The sequence below is a fragment of the Podarcis bocagei genome (genome assembly GCF_964188305.1).
Source record: "Podarcis bocagei genome assembly, chromosome: 10".
NCBI classification, from domain to species: domain Eukaryota; kingdom Metazoa; phylum Chordata; class Lepidosauria; order Squamata; family Lacertidae; genus Podarcis; species Podarcis bocagei.
Window position 1 is genome coordinate 13,823,447 of NC_138135.1, and position 12,484 is coordinate 13,835,930.

The 12,484-nt window shown below is 44.9% G+C and overlaps 1 protein-coding gene across 30 annotated transcripts in view; it reads left to right on the plus strand.

Annotated features, from left to right (window-relative positions):
* CELF2 (CUGBP Elav-like family member 2) overlaps positions 1–12,484 on the plus strand; it is a 552,082-nt gene that overhangs the window by 525,940 nt on the left and 13,658 nt on the right. For 17 of the 30 annotated variants that reach the window (XM_081210125.1, XM_081210105.1, XM_081210115.1 and 14 more), the window contains 2 exons: positions 7,830–8,027; positions 11,350–11,493. In XM_081210125.1, the coding sequence (XP_081066251.1) occupies positions 7,830–8,027; positions 11,350–11,493 (342 nt within the window). The remainder of the gene's footprint in view (positions 1–7,829; positions 8,028–11,349; positions 11,494–12,484) is intronic. The other 13 variants (XM_081210107.1, XM_081210119.1, XM_081210117.1 and 10 more) reach the window with 1 other exon arrangement.

A 12,484-nucleotide genomic window follows, 5' to 3' on the forward strand; every position in this document is an offset into this window, starting at 1 on the left:
GCTTTTGTTTGCTGGCAATAGGAGTGCTATCTGTGCATGCACTGGCGCTCAGCTTATATCATAAATGGGGGACATGTGGTCCTCCCAATTCCATCACCCCAGACCATTGGGTGTGTTAGCTGGGGCTGATAAGAATCCAATAATATCTGAAGGGCCCCCACTTCTCCACCCCTGGTCTATATGATCCCCAATACTGTTGTCCATGTGGACCAAAATCCCAGTGTCTCTAAGGATGTAGGCTTAAGCTTAGTAAGTCATACTCAGAGTATGTCCATTGAAATCCATTGACAAGTCAGTCAGAGAATCGTAGAACTGGAAGGGGTCCTGAGGGTCATCTAGTCCAACCCCCTGCAATGCAGGAATCTCAATGAGGTCATCCCATGACAGATGGCCACCCAACCTCTGTTTGACAACCTCCAAGGAAGGAGAGGCCACCACCTCTCATGGGAATCTGTTCAACTGTTGAACAGCTCTTAACGTGAGAAAGTTATTTCTGATCTCGGAATCTCCTTTTCTTGTATTAATTAGATCACTGATTAAAAGAACAGAGTTGTGTATTTGGATAGCTCAGTTGGTTAGAGCACAGTTCTGATAACGTCAAGGTTGCAGGTTCGATCTCCATATGAGATAGCTGCATATTCCTGCATTGCAGGGGGTTGGACTAGATCAGCCTTTCTCAACCTGTGGGTCCCCAGATGTTGTTGAACTACAACTCCCATCACCCCTAGCTAGCAAGGCCAGAGCTCGGGGATGATGGGAGTTGTAGTCCAGCAACATCTGGGGACCCACAGGTTGAGAACCGCTGGACTAGATGATCCTCAGGGTCCCTCCCAACTCTACAATTCTATGATTTATCGGTGTCAGATCAGTCTCACACATTACTGTAACCTAAATACCACAGCCTTGCACACTTTACCACTAACACTGAAATATAGATGCCAGAGTTGTTCTCTTGTTTGTGCTGGGCAAGTTACCAGCAGTTCTCCCATTATCAAGGAAACAGGGTGCCCAGTTTCAGATATGGGGGTCTAGTACAGGGTCCTTGACCTATCTGAAAACCCTAATCCAGCTGTCCCTAACCTGGTGTCCTTCAGATGCTTTCGGCTACAGCTTGGGATAATGTGAGCTGTAGACCAAAACATCTGTGTGGGGACACTAAGTTATGAGAGGCTGCCCCCTTCCGTAATCTGCTGCCCTGTCAGTGTCCAGCCTCCTCTCGTGACTAGGCACCGTACAGCAAAGAATTGGTATTTCCTTGGAAATGCATTCCAAGGGCTTAGCGGCACTAGTTCATAGCAGCATCTTCGCGAAATCTGTTTCTAGGGTCTTAAGAGATTAGCTGGTTTACTCGGCGTGAGGTTTCGTAGGAAGGAGTCTATTTTGGAGATAGGCAGCTGGCGGCCTTGGCATTCGGCGCAGTCTCCTGAGCCCCATCAGACCTCGTGTAGCCCTCCCTTTCTCTCGTTCACAAGCCAAGGCACGGGCAAACGCAGGAGAGAACAAGTGAGGTGTGCAACTGGCAGAGCCTCTTTGGCTGCTCATACTAGGAAAGAGCAGTTAAGGAATCTCAGCTTCTCGGCTGGCACGGGAGCCTGACTACAAAGAGTGTAGTTGGCGTTGCAGGCCCATTTGTGTCAGTTCAGAATACCTGTTAAGAATTATTTGATGATCAGTAGTAGCCTGTTCGATCAGAATCACAAAGTGGACTAATAGGTAGTATATGTAGATGTAAACAGGAGGCTACTAGAGGTCTGCATTTCTTAAAAAGAGAAATGCCTCTTACTTGTATTCATTGCTGTCAGTGATTTTTGTTGTACTTATGTTTAACAAATGTCTGAGTCTCGTGTTTTCTTTCCCGTAATTGGGGCATATTTTGTGTTCCTGTTATCTTTCTGTTTTCACCTTGCTTACTTGGTTTTTCGCCCTTCTCGGGGAGCTCAGTCCACACACACACACACACGCACGCACGCACGCACGCGCGCACACCTACCTACCAACTTCTGGGTCTGCTTTGTGCTTCGGATGTAGGGTGTTGCCTGTGAAAAGCTTTGCCAACTGGTTAGGATCGGTTTATACCACCCACACAAGTGTGTTCGCAGATGCAAAAGGGCATGAGAAGCACATCCAGTGTTTTCGAAGTGCAGCATGCATCCCTACAGGACCCACACAACGTGTCTGCCTCTTTTTGATGATTGGAGATAATACTTGTGGGTGGACGTGGGCACATAGGGATCGGTTCACACCTAACTTTCCATGTGTGGCAGAAGGCATGTGTACCCGAGGCTCTCTTCCAGCCATGTGTGCTGGAAGGTGAGCAACCCCTCGGGGGTGTTGAAAATGAAATGGTCGTTCTTAAAAATGATAAAGCATGCTTGAAATTGTGTGAGATAGGCTCAGGGCTCAGCTAAAAGTTAACTGTGAGCACACACGATGCAAACCCTGATGCTTGCCTTGGTGACAGAAAAGTCCCACGGGTGGAGCATTCCCTAACGGTGCCCAGGTAGGGGTCAAGTGTGCTAGGGTGAGGTGCTGTTCCCTTCTTGGTTCTTTATGTGGGGGCAGGATCAGGCGTAGAAGCATGCCTGTTTTGTATCGTCTAAAAAGCCCCTTCCACAGAGACGCTTCTAGGTCAGCTGGCAAGCAGAACGTTTCTCATAAATCCGCCTTTGAAGCCAATCACAAAGGTGTCAACTACAAAGAAGTGGCCCTGTACAGTTTGGGAACAGGTTTGCTGTTTGCTTTCACTCAAAGGCAGTGGTCAGGGGTTATTAGTCTGGCTGCCTTTCCTACTTCCTGCATAATTTCCAGCTGCTGCTGCTGCTACTCCCTGCATTTCCTCCTGCAATGCCAGGATGTATTTGGCCATCACCAGTTTTTAGTCTATCACGGTGTACCCAGAGGAATGGATGTCCTCCTCAGTATAAGTTGCTTGCTTCAGTTCTCGGCATGATGCTCTTCTTGTCCTTGCTGTTGAATTTCTTACTTGTCCTTTTTGTGTGTAGGTGTGCGTGTATGTGTGCGTGTGTCTCGTAAATCTCTTGTCATTGTGAGGCTTTGGGAGAAGGGGTTGTGCTGAAGACAGAAAGGGCTACTTGGTGCCCAAATGAAAGTAATTGTGTGAGGCTGCATGGGTCCTTGTGCAGCAGGGGTCTTGCTTCTCACAAAGGCTCAATGGATTTGTCTCTTTAGCTCAAGATACTGATAACGTCCAAGCATAATATGACTATGCATAAGAGAAGTTGTTTTGAAAAATCAAGCGTTTCTGAGTGCCAAAGTTGCCTGTTACTTTTTTTTTTACACCTCTGCCACTGTTATACAGCCAATTTTCACAGCCCTAAATCCAGCAGCAGCAAACACCACTGTTGACATTGCAGTGTCTCTTCCAGCAAATTTTGTTTAACTGCCCACCTGTCATCAGGGAAGCTCAGATGCACACCCCATTATTTTGCACTGTACCAGTGCCAATGTGCTAGCACAAATGCAGCTTGGAACACAAGGCAGAGTGTATAACAAAACAACAACAACTTATTATTTATACCCCACCCATCTGGCTGGGTTTCCCCAGCCACTCTGGGCGGCTTCCAGCAAAATATTAAAATACAATAGTCTGTTAAACATTAAAAGCTTCCCTAAACAGGGCTGCCTTCAGATGTCTTCCATAAGCTGAGGCCAAAGTTTTATGAGACAGTACTCACCTGTATGGAGGACCTTTCTGGATGTCGGTGGCAGCCATTTTGTGCTGGTACCCACGGCACTTTTACAATGAATGTTTTTCACCAGGAAGAAAACCACTGGGTCAATTATGTCTTTATGAGGACCAACATGTTTCGTATAGTAATTTGAGGAATAAGTGGCATAGAAAGGTAAAGGTACCCCTGCCCGTACGGGCCACTTGTGACCGACTCTAGGGTTTCGCGCTCATCTCGCTTAAGAGGCTGGGGGCCAGCGCTGTCTGGAGACACTTCCGGGTCACGTGGCCAGCGTGACGAAGCTGCTCTGGCAAGCCGGCACCAGCGCAGCACACGGAAACGCCGTTTACCTTCCCACTATAAAGCGGTACCTATTTATCTACTTGCACTTAAGGGTGCTTTCGAACTGCTAGGTGGGCAGGAGCTGGGACCGAACGATGGGAGCTCACCCCGCCGCGGGGATTCGAACCGCTGACCATACGATCAGCAAGTCCTAGGCACTGAGGTTTTACCCACAGTGCCACCCGTGTCCCTTAATGGCATAGAAAGGACCTGCCTATTTCAATGCCATTGTATTCTACCATTGTGGGATATCTGTGACTTGCACATAAAACATGAAGGCATTTTAAATGCTATCTGGGTGCACTGGTTGAGATGGAATCAGAATTCCTTTCGGAACACCAGATTTCTCCCCAGTAAGAGTTTCGATACCTTTCAGTGTTCTGTGACAGGGAGGAGTTCGTGTCTTCCCTGCCCCATAGGATGTGATTTCCCTCTCTCTCCATCCCCATCTTCCTTTATCCCAGCTGCATGTGTGGGGGTGAGCCAATGAATGTTGAGGAGATACCTCCCAACAAGAGGTTAGGGAACAGTAAGGCTTTAACAAACGAGGTCAAAACTTCCCTTTAGGGAGATGCATGCAAACATTTTGGGGGAAACGCAGTGTTTGCTGTAGATCTGGCATTGCTGCTAGAGCCAGGACCACCGCTGGGTGTTTCTGTGTGCGCACACAGGTGACTTCTGCGTACCACACACCTGCTGTGCATCCATCTGCGCTGAAGTCTGGCTCACACATTGGATATTGGAGCAGACAAGACTGTCAAAATGTCGTGTTGTTCCCATATGAAGAAGAGAAAAAAATAGTCCCACCTCCCACTCACTATTTCTCTGGAAAGCATAAAATAACCCAGCAGATTGTATCTCACAATTACTGTGCTTATTCCCTAAGTTGAAGCTTCTCATTTCTGCTCCCCCCCCCCTTCTAATTAACTACTGTTAGGTGTGTGCATGCATCTGTTCCTCCTCCTCCTCCTCCTCCTTCTTCTTCTTCTTCTTCTTCTTCCGGGAATTTGAATAGTTCCCCCTCCCAAGGCAGTGGGCATAAAATATGTCCTCCTTTGCTATACTTGGTCTCTCTTGCTTGTGTTATGTGTTGGTGGTGTCAGATGACGGCGGCGTTTCTTTTTTGCACCCCTCCGCCCTTCCTGCAACCCCACAAGTTAGAAGTGCAAGACACCTCCTTGAAGAAAAGCTGTGGAATGTCACAACTCTCTGCCAAGTGTTAGCACTGCCTGGATGAAACTCATCTCAAAAAATATTATTTTTGCACTAGGACCCTCTTAATTGGCACAAACCATGGTGGAAACAGAAAGGAGGCTTGTAGGGTGAAGTTATGCTGATTATCAAATGCTCACAGGGGGTAGAATTGTCCTAGAATCCACATAGTTTTAAAAGCCAAGGGAGTATTGGGTTAGCATCTTCCTCTTCTTCTTTCCACCAGGCTTGCTCCCAGGGGCTTGTCATCAACTGCCAATCCTGTCTTAAATTAGTTCTGCAACCGATCTCTTGACACTTTTTTTTTTACAGCGAGAAAGAACCATTTCACAGCCTTGCAGAAGGTGTTGATTTCCCCCCCAAGGCATTTCCTTTGCTTCGCATAGCTCAACTTATACTACCGGTTCCTCACTCTGAATATTTCTGGGGAATTTGTAAGATTCGGAGACCTATGACACTGCCTCGCACCAAGCCCATCCATTGATTTACTTATCTTTTTATCATCTACTACTCCAACTGGCGGCGGCAGCCCAGGAGTCCAGGGCATAGTGAGGCATCTATGTATTTATTTTAAAATAGGGTGTGTGTTTTTTAACCCATTCTTCAGCTGTCCCAAAGAGGAGTCGCTTCCCAGACAGCTTCCAGATAGTGGTAATAAGACAGTCAGTGATCTCAACCTCATTTACTACAAAAGACTCAACACAGAAAAATAAGGCAGGGGGAGCAAACTCAGGTGCTGGATATCAGCTACGGGGTTCTTATAACAACCAGCTGGAACGGAAAAGTTCAAAAAGATAAGGAGCTAAAAGTTGCTGGTCGCTCGGCTGAACCTGATGGAGACGCTCTGCACTGTCATCTCTTCCTTGGCTGCTTTCTCAGCCCTAGCAAAAATCCTTTTAACAAGATATTTATCTATCATCTATCTATCTATCTATCTATCTATCTATCTATCTATCTAGGACGTGGGTGGCGCTGTGGGCTAAAGCCTCAGCGCCTAGGGCTTGCCGATCGAAAGGTCGGCGGTTCGAATCCCCGCGGCGGGGTGCGCTCCCGCTGCTCGGTCCCAGCGCCTGCCAACCTAGCAGTTCGAAAGCACCCCCGGGTGCAAGTAGATAAATAGGTACCGCTTACCAGCAGGAAGGTAAACGGCGTTCCGTGTGCTGCGCTGGCTCGCCAGATGCAGCTTTGTCACGCTGGCCACGTGACCCGGAAGTGTCTGCGGACAGCGCTGGCCCCCGGCCAATAGATGTGAGATGGGCGCACAAACCCCAGAGTCTGTCAAGACTGGCCCGTTCGGGCAGGGGTACCTTTACCTTTATCTATCTATCTATCTATCTATCTATCTATCATCTATCCATCCATCTATCTATCTATCTATCTATCTATCTATCCATCTATCCATCCATCTATCTATCTATCTATCTATCTATCTATCTATCTATCATCTATCCATCCATCTATCCATCCATCCATCCATCCATGCATTCAAGAATTTATACCTTTTTGGAAAGGCACTTCACCACAAAGCGGCTTATTCCTGCCATTCTTAGTCTCCCAGCCATCTAGTCTGTTCAAAGCCCTGCTCAGAGAATGAAACTGATTGTGGCAAATTCACAAACATGGAGGGCTGAAATCACCTTCCACCCTCTAGACTCCACCCTCTGTGTGTTCGCCGGCGCTTTTGCACAGAGTGTGAGCATGTGCACTTGCACAAGCTGCGCGGAAGAAGCCAATGAACACGTTGCGACAACAGTCTCAGGCAGAGGTCCTTCCCGACAGCTGCTCCCTGAGATTCAGGTAGTTTTAAGTGGAATGGCGTTCAGAGACTGAACCTGGAACCTTCTGCATGTAAAGCATGTACCCTACCGCTGAGCCGTGATCCCTTCGCAGGATGGAGAACCGGGAAATGGGACTCCTTCATAGCCAACTGGTATGGATGGCCAAGCAGGACCAGTTTCAGTTCAAGCAGAAGTGGTGCTCAGAATGTAGTTTTTCCACTGGGCTACAACTCCCACCATCCCTGGCCATTGGCCACACTGGCTGAGGCTGATGGGAGTTGGAAAGATCAAAGGTTCCCCATCCCTGGTCTGGGCTGTACCACTTCATGCTGATGGTGGGAGCCGAACTCTTTCTCCATACAAAATAATGAATTGACGCAGAAATTCAGGCTGTGATGAAGAGAACTACAGTTTACCATGCTCTTTGCCCATCACACGAGGTGCCCGGGCAGATAAATTGCCTCCTCAGAAAGAATATAGCCGTAGTTAACTATTCATTGTAGCAGAGCCATCCTGATGACCCCAAAACGTGCCAGCGACAGCTTGTATGTGAAAACTGAGTTGGTAGCCGAAGTCATTTCCCTATCAAAGTCTCGTGTTTGCACATTTGGGGGAAATGGGGGCGGGAGGGGGGATTGTTGTTGCTGTTTCTGCTGCTGTTCTCTCTGTGCCATCTGGTGAATTTGTCTGGATTTTTATTTTGCATGCATGGCCATTGTCATCGGTGTCATATTAATGCCAATGACGTTTGGGAAGCACTAATGAATAAGTGCAATTTCTTTTCTCTATTGTTGGGTTTTTTGTAAAGTTGCTCAAATGCTCTCAGGTATGGCCGCCCTGAACGGAGGACTCGGTGCGACAGGCTTGACGAATGGTACAGCTGGCACAATGGATGCCCTCACCCAAGCCTACTCAGGGATTCAGCAGTATGCCGCGGCGGCACTGCCGACATTGTACAGTCAGAGCTTGTTACAACAACAAAGTGCTGCGGGCAGCCAGAAGGAAGGTAAGCATGTTTGGTCAATGGGGAATGAGAAACAAAGGAAAGCAAAGAGAAGATGGTTGTCCCAATGTGAGCCTCAACACAACTGGCATGTGGTCCCTTCCCTAAATTTACACTATTATCTTTACTATTTGCTAAGCAGTCATATGTTCCATCCTTCCACTCCAATCGCAGCACTAGGGGCAACTTAAAATTAAGCACAATTGACTAAAAAAATACATTGAAAGATGTGCGTACTAGGTTTCTTTTGAAAATTATGAATCAGATTAATCATTGTATTTGGCCTCTCTTTTGTTTTGCTTACTTTCATTTTGAAAGGTTGGTTGTATACATTCCTACTCACTCTGCATCCAGGGTACTCTCACCACTGATTTATGAAACTATGTGCACATAGCATTATCCACAATCTACATCTATCCTGCAGTTTTTTGAGAATGATGTGTTCCCCGTACGCTTTGAAATGATAAGCTGTATGAAGACATCAATGCCCCCTCACTGACTTGCAAATTTTATTTGAAACGGGTAGGTTTTAAGGCAAGTAAGTTGTACACAGCCCATTACCCCACTAAACCTGACTCTTCCAGAACTTCAGTTTAGGACAGTGGGAGTGAATTCAGGCTTCCCAACTTCAATTCCAAACTCACAGTTTTTAGTAAGGCAATGATGGTATAAGAACTGAAGTTTAGTTTTACCTCTGTATGTGTGTATGTGTGCATGTAAATAAACATCCTGCACAAAGAGTATATAGGGGGCCTGTAAACATTTAATTTCCCAGTCTCCAATTTTTCTCTCAATGGCATTTGCTTCATAAATTTTGCCATCCTTTGTTGAAGTGCGAAAACACACATGGCTGCTTTTGCCAAACAGCCATTTTGATAAAGGGCATTCTGAAATGCACTTTGTTTTTAAATACACACTTGTGTGCAAAGGGAGCTCCTCTGTCTGGGTTCCATGTATACTGCAAACACGTGGCTTTTGTAACTAGACCGCGTTTGGAGGTTAATGACAAGATCTATCGTCGTTACATTGAAGGGCTCCTTATTTAACTGAGGGTCTTGAGAGAAAGCAAACAAATGATTGATTTCTTCGTACTCAGTGCAAGTAGAGCAAAATAAACCCCAGTAAGTTAACACTGAGAATAAATTAATACTAATTATAAGATGCTTAATGAAACAAGGCTTCTGTCTCACACTCTCTGCCCTCCTCACTCCCCTCATCCATCCCTCTTCTGTCTCCCTGATCTCCAAGGCAAAGGGGGGGGGGATACTATGTTATTTTATTGGAGGGGATTCCCCACACACTCTCATTTCTTCCTCTCTCTCTCTCTTTTTGGCCATTTTTTAAAAATTTATTTTCCAAATTGTTACCAAATTGATTCAATTGAATACGATTTCCAAAACTTGTTTCCTGCTCTCCTTTCAAGATATGTCCAAGATAAAGCTCCCATTGCTGTTTTAGTTCTCAAGTCATCTCTCGTTAACATCACTCCAGAATTACCAAGAATATTTCTTGCTAATTCTAAACTGGAAGGAAAAAGTGTGTACCAGGAAGCAGCATCCTCGTTTTGACTGTCATAAAAAGCAATGGGGTCAGGACAGTTCCATAGCAGAAAAAAGGGGTTTTTGCAGGCATCAGTACCCCAAATTAGATATATTTGCCATAGTTTTGTTGTTTTTGTAAACTCATCTTGTACATAATCATTGGAGGCAATTTTTCCATATCATTTCCTAATCTGAATGGTTCCTGCATGGAGTGTCCAGACAACGCCTAGTTGAATATTAACATTAGGCACGCACCTTTGCTATACTGTTCTAGATCCCTGTTGGAAACCTTTTTATTCCAAGAAGTCTACTCAAGACACATGATTTAGTTATCTAGACTTGTTTTTAAAACTGATTTTATTGATGCATTATCGATAATCAATTTAGATGCACTGCTTAAGAGATTTTACTAAGCAGTTTATACTCTTTCCCCCCCAAAAAATATATGAATGAATGAATGAATGAATAAAAGGTATGGTTGTTAATTACTATTATCATTTACCAAAGGGCAGATGTTATGAAAAGAAGCTTTTTCCCCCTAGTAAACATGCAAATAAATGGGGGTTCAGAGGAGCACTTGCACAAGGAAACGGCCCATCTGAATGAGCAAATCCCACCCCCAGGAAAGTTTGCCAATTCACTACTCATACTGCAGCTTCCTTCAACATATTCCATGTTATTCTAGGTGGTCCACCCATCCTTCGATAATGGCTTCTTTAAAAGGATATGGGAGCCCACAGAGAGAGGGAGGAGGAGGCAGAAAAGCCATACTGCTGCTCTCAATCCAACCCCATTAGAGATGGAGGAACCTATCAGTTTTCTTTCATTTCCTCCTTTCCCAGTTTTAAAATTTACTTCTCCACATTTCTGCAGCCATTTGCATTTTTTAAAAAACCCAGGATCCTTATGTAAATTCATCAGCATCTTAGTATGCAGTTTTCTCCAAATTTCTACAAAGCAATGTCATGCATTTTTGTATACATTTTCACTAGTGCACACATTTTTATGCACACTTTGCCCTAGCATGTACAATTTTGTATACGTTATCTGGCCAGGAAACTGTGCTGCAAAATTAGGAGAAGTGCAAATATTAGAGGGTGGCTTTGTTTTTTGTTTTTTTTTTGTTGTTGTTGTTTTAGAAAATGTGAATTTGGTAGGCGCTCCTATAAGTGCAAACTTAATCAAATTTCTCCCCATTCCTAAACCTAGTAAATGCATTTTCTTGTGGCCGAGTTCACTTCTAGACAATCTGTTTATTGAGCATTCATCCCAATTTGTTTGCATAAAGTTTACAGGGAGGTTAGATGGCATCAGCTATTTATTGAGTTCTTATTTGTTTGCAGGAACATTATATGACAGTGAGCCCAGCAATTATTATTTCACAAATTCCAGTGTTTTCCCCATTACTTTGCTTATTACAAAAAGTCTATTTGGCAGGGAGTGTATTTGTTGCACAAGATACCAAATCAACCATAACTACACAATGTAAATTTGGTGGTATGTGATTGAAACCCACCCGAAATAACAGCAACCCTTAAATATAAAAGCTCTCCTTAGCCTTTGGGAAGTTAATAAGAAATGTTGCAAGTGTTGCTACTTTGTTTTTTAGAAAACTGAAGTAGCATTCAAGTTAAAGTCAAACTTATTTTTAGTGTAGTTTGTTGCATCTTCCTGTACACGTGTGTGTTTCAGAAGCCTGAAATGGAAACGTCCAGATCTTCAGTGAACATTCTCAATACAAAACAAAAGCAGCTGATCTCTGATGGTTTCCTCTTTTCTTAAAGGTCCAGAAGGAGCAAACCTCTTCATTTATCACCTCCCACAGGAGTTTGGAGACCAGGACATTCTGCAAATGTTCATGCCTTTTGGAAATGTCATTTCTGCTAAAGTCTTCATTGACAAACAGACCAATCTGAGCAAGTGCTTTGGTATGTAACGTTCGACACACAAAGACAATAGAGACACACAGGATCTGTCTCCTTTTTACTCAGCATTCCATGTGCTGGCCCCTCGTGTTCAGAGTGATGTGGATGTAATATACTGTTTTCACAATGCGTATCTAAATCGTTGCATTGTTGCATTATTGCCTATCTCCTTCCAACTCGACAATTCTAGCATTCTGCCCTGTAACTGAGCATCTTGTTTCCCATTCAGAACAACAGGTATTCCTCAACACATTATAAATCACAACAAAAGCATTGCTGTCCCCTCACACGTGCATAGTTTAAATGTGCAATAGCTTGCACATCCAAACACAAATCTCTCTCTCTGCCTCTTGGCAGATCTGATTATCTTCATCTCAGTTCTGCTGCTTGTTTGAGATACTTCTCCCCAATAACCAATATTTGCATTCTTGGCTTTTCACTTCAGGAAAAGAAAACCACAGATCTTTACGGCTGCCCCTGCAAGGCAGCCAAACCAATGGCACCCTTCATAGCCTAGGGTTCATGGGTGCTTCAAGATGGGTGTTTCTGATGGAATGGATGGTGCCCACGCATGCACATTTTTCATTGAATCCACATACATGGCCGGGCATCAATATGCCAGTATGTATTTCTCAACCCCGCCATATAATCTAAATTTACTTGCACCGCTTGAATGGCTCACGTGCCATGGAAGCACCAATAGATGTGAATGGACGTCGCACACGAGTCTGCCATCTTGCACCAACCTCATTCATTTCTATACATCTCATGAGGGAGGTATTCCTATGGAGGGTTTCCTACAGCAACTTACTGTTCTTTTTGTAATAAACAGCTCTCTGCATGGGTTACTGACATGAAGGAGCTGTCAGGAGTTGAGCCTAAACTTGAGTAGGACCCTGGCAGAGACACATGCCCGACTGGCATGTTCCCTCCCTCCTGGTCGATTGTTCGGGAGCTTCATAAGCTTTCTTCAGCCCAAACATCACAGCGACCG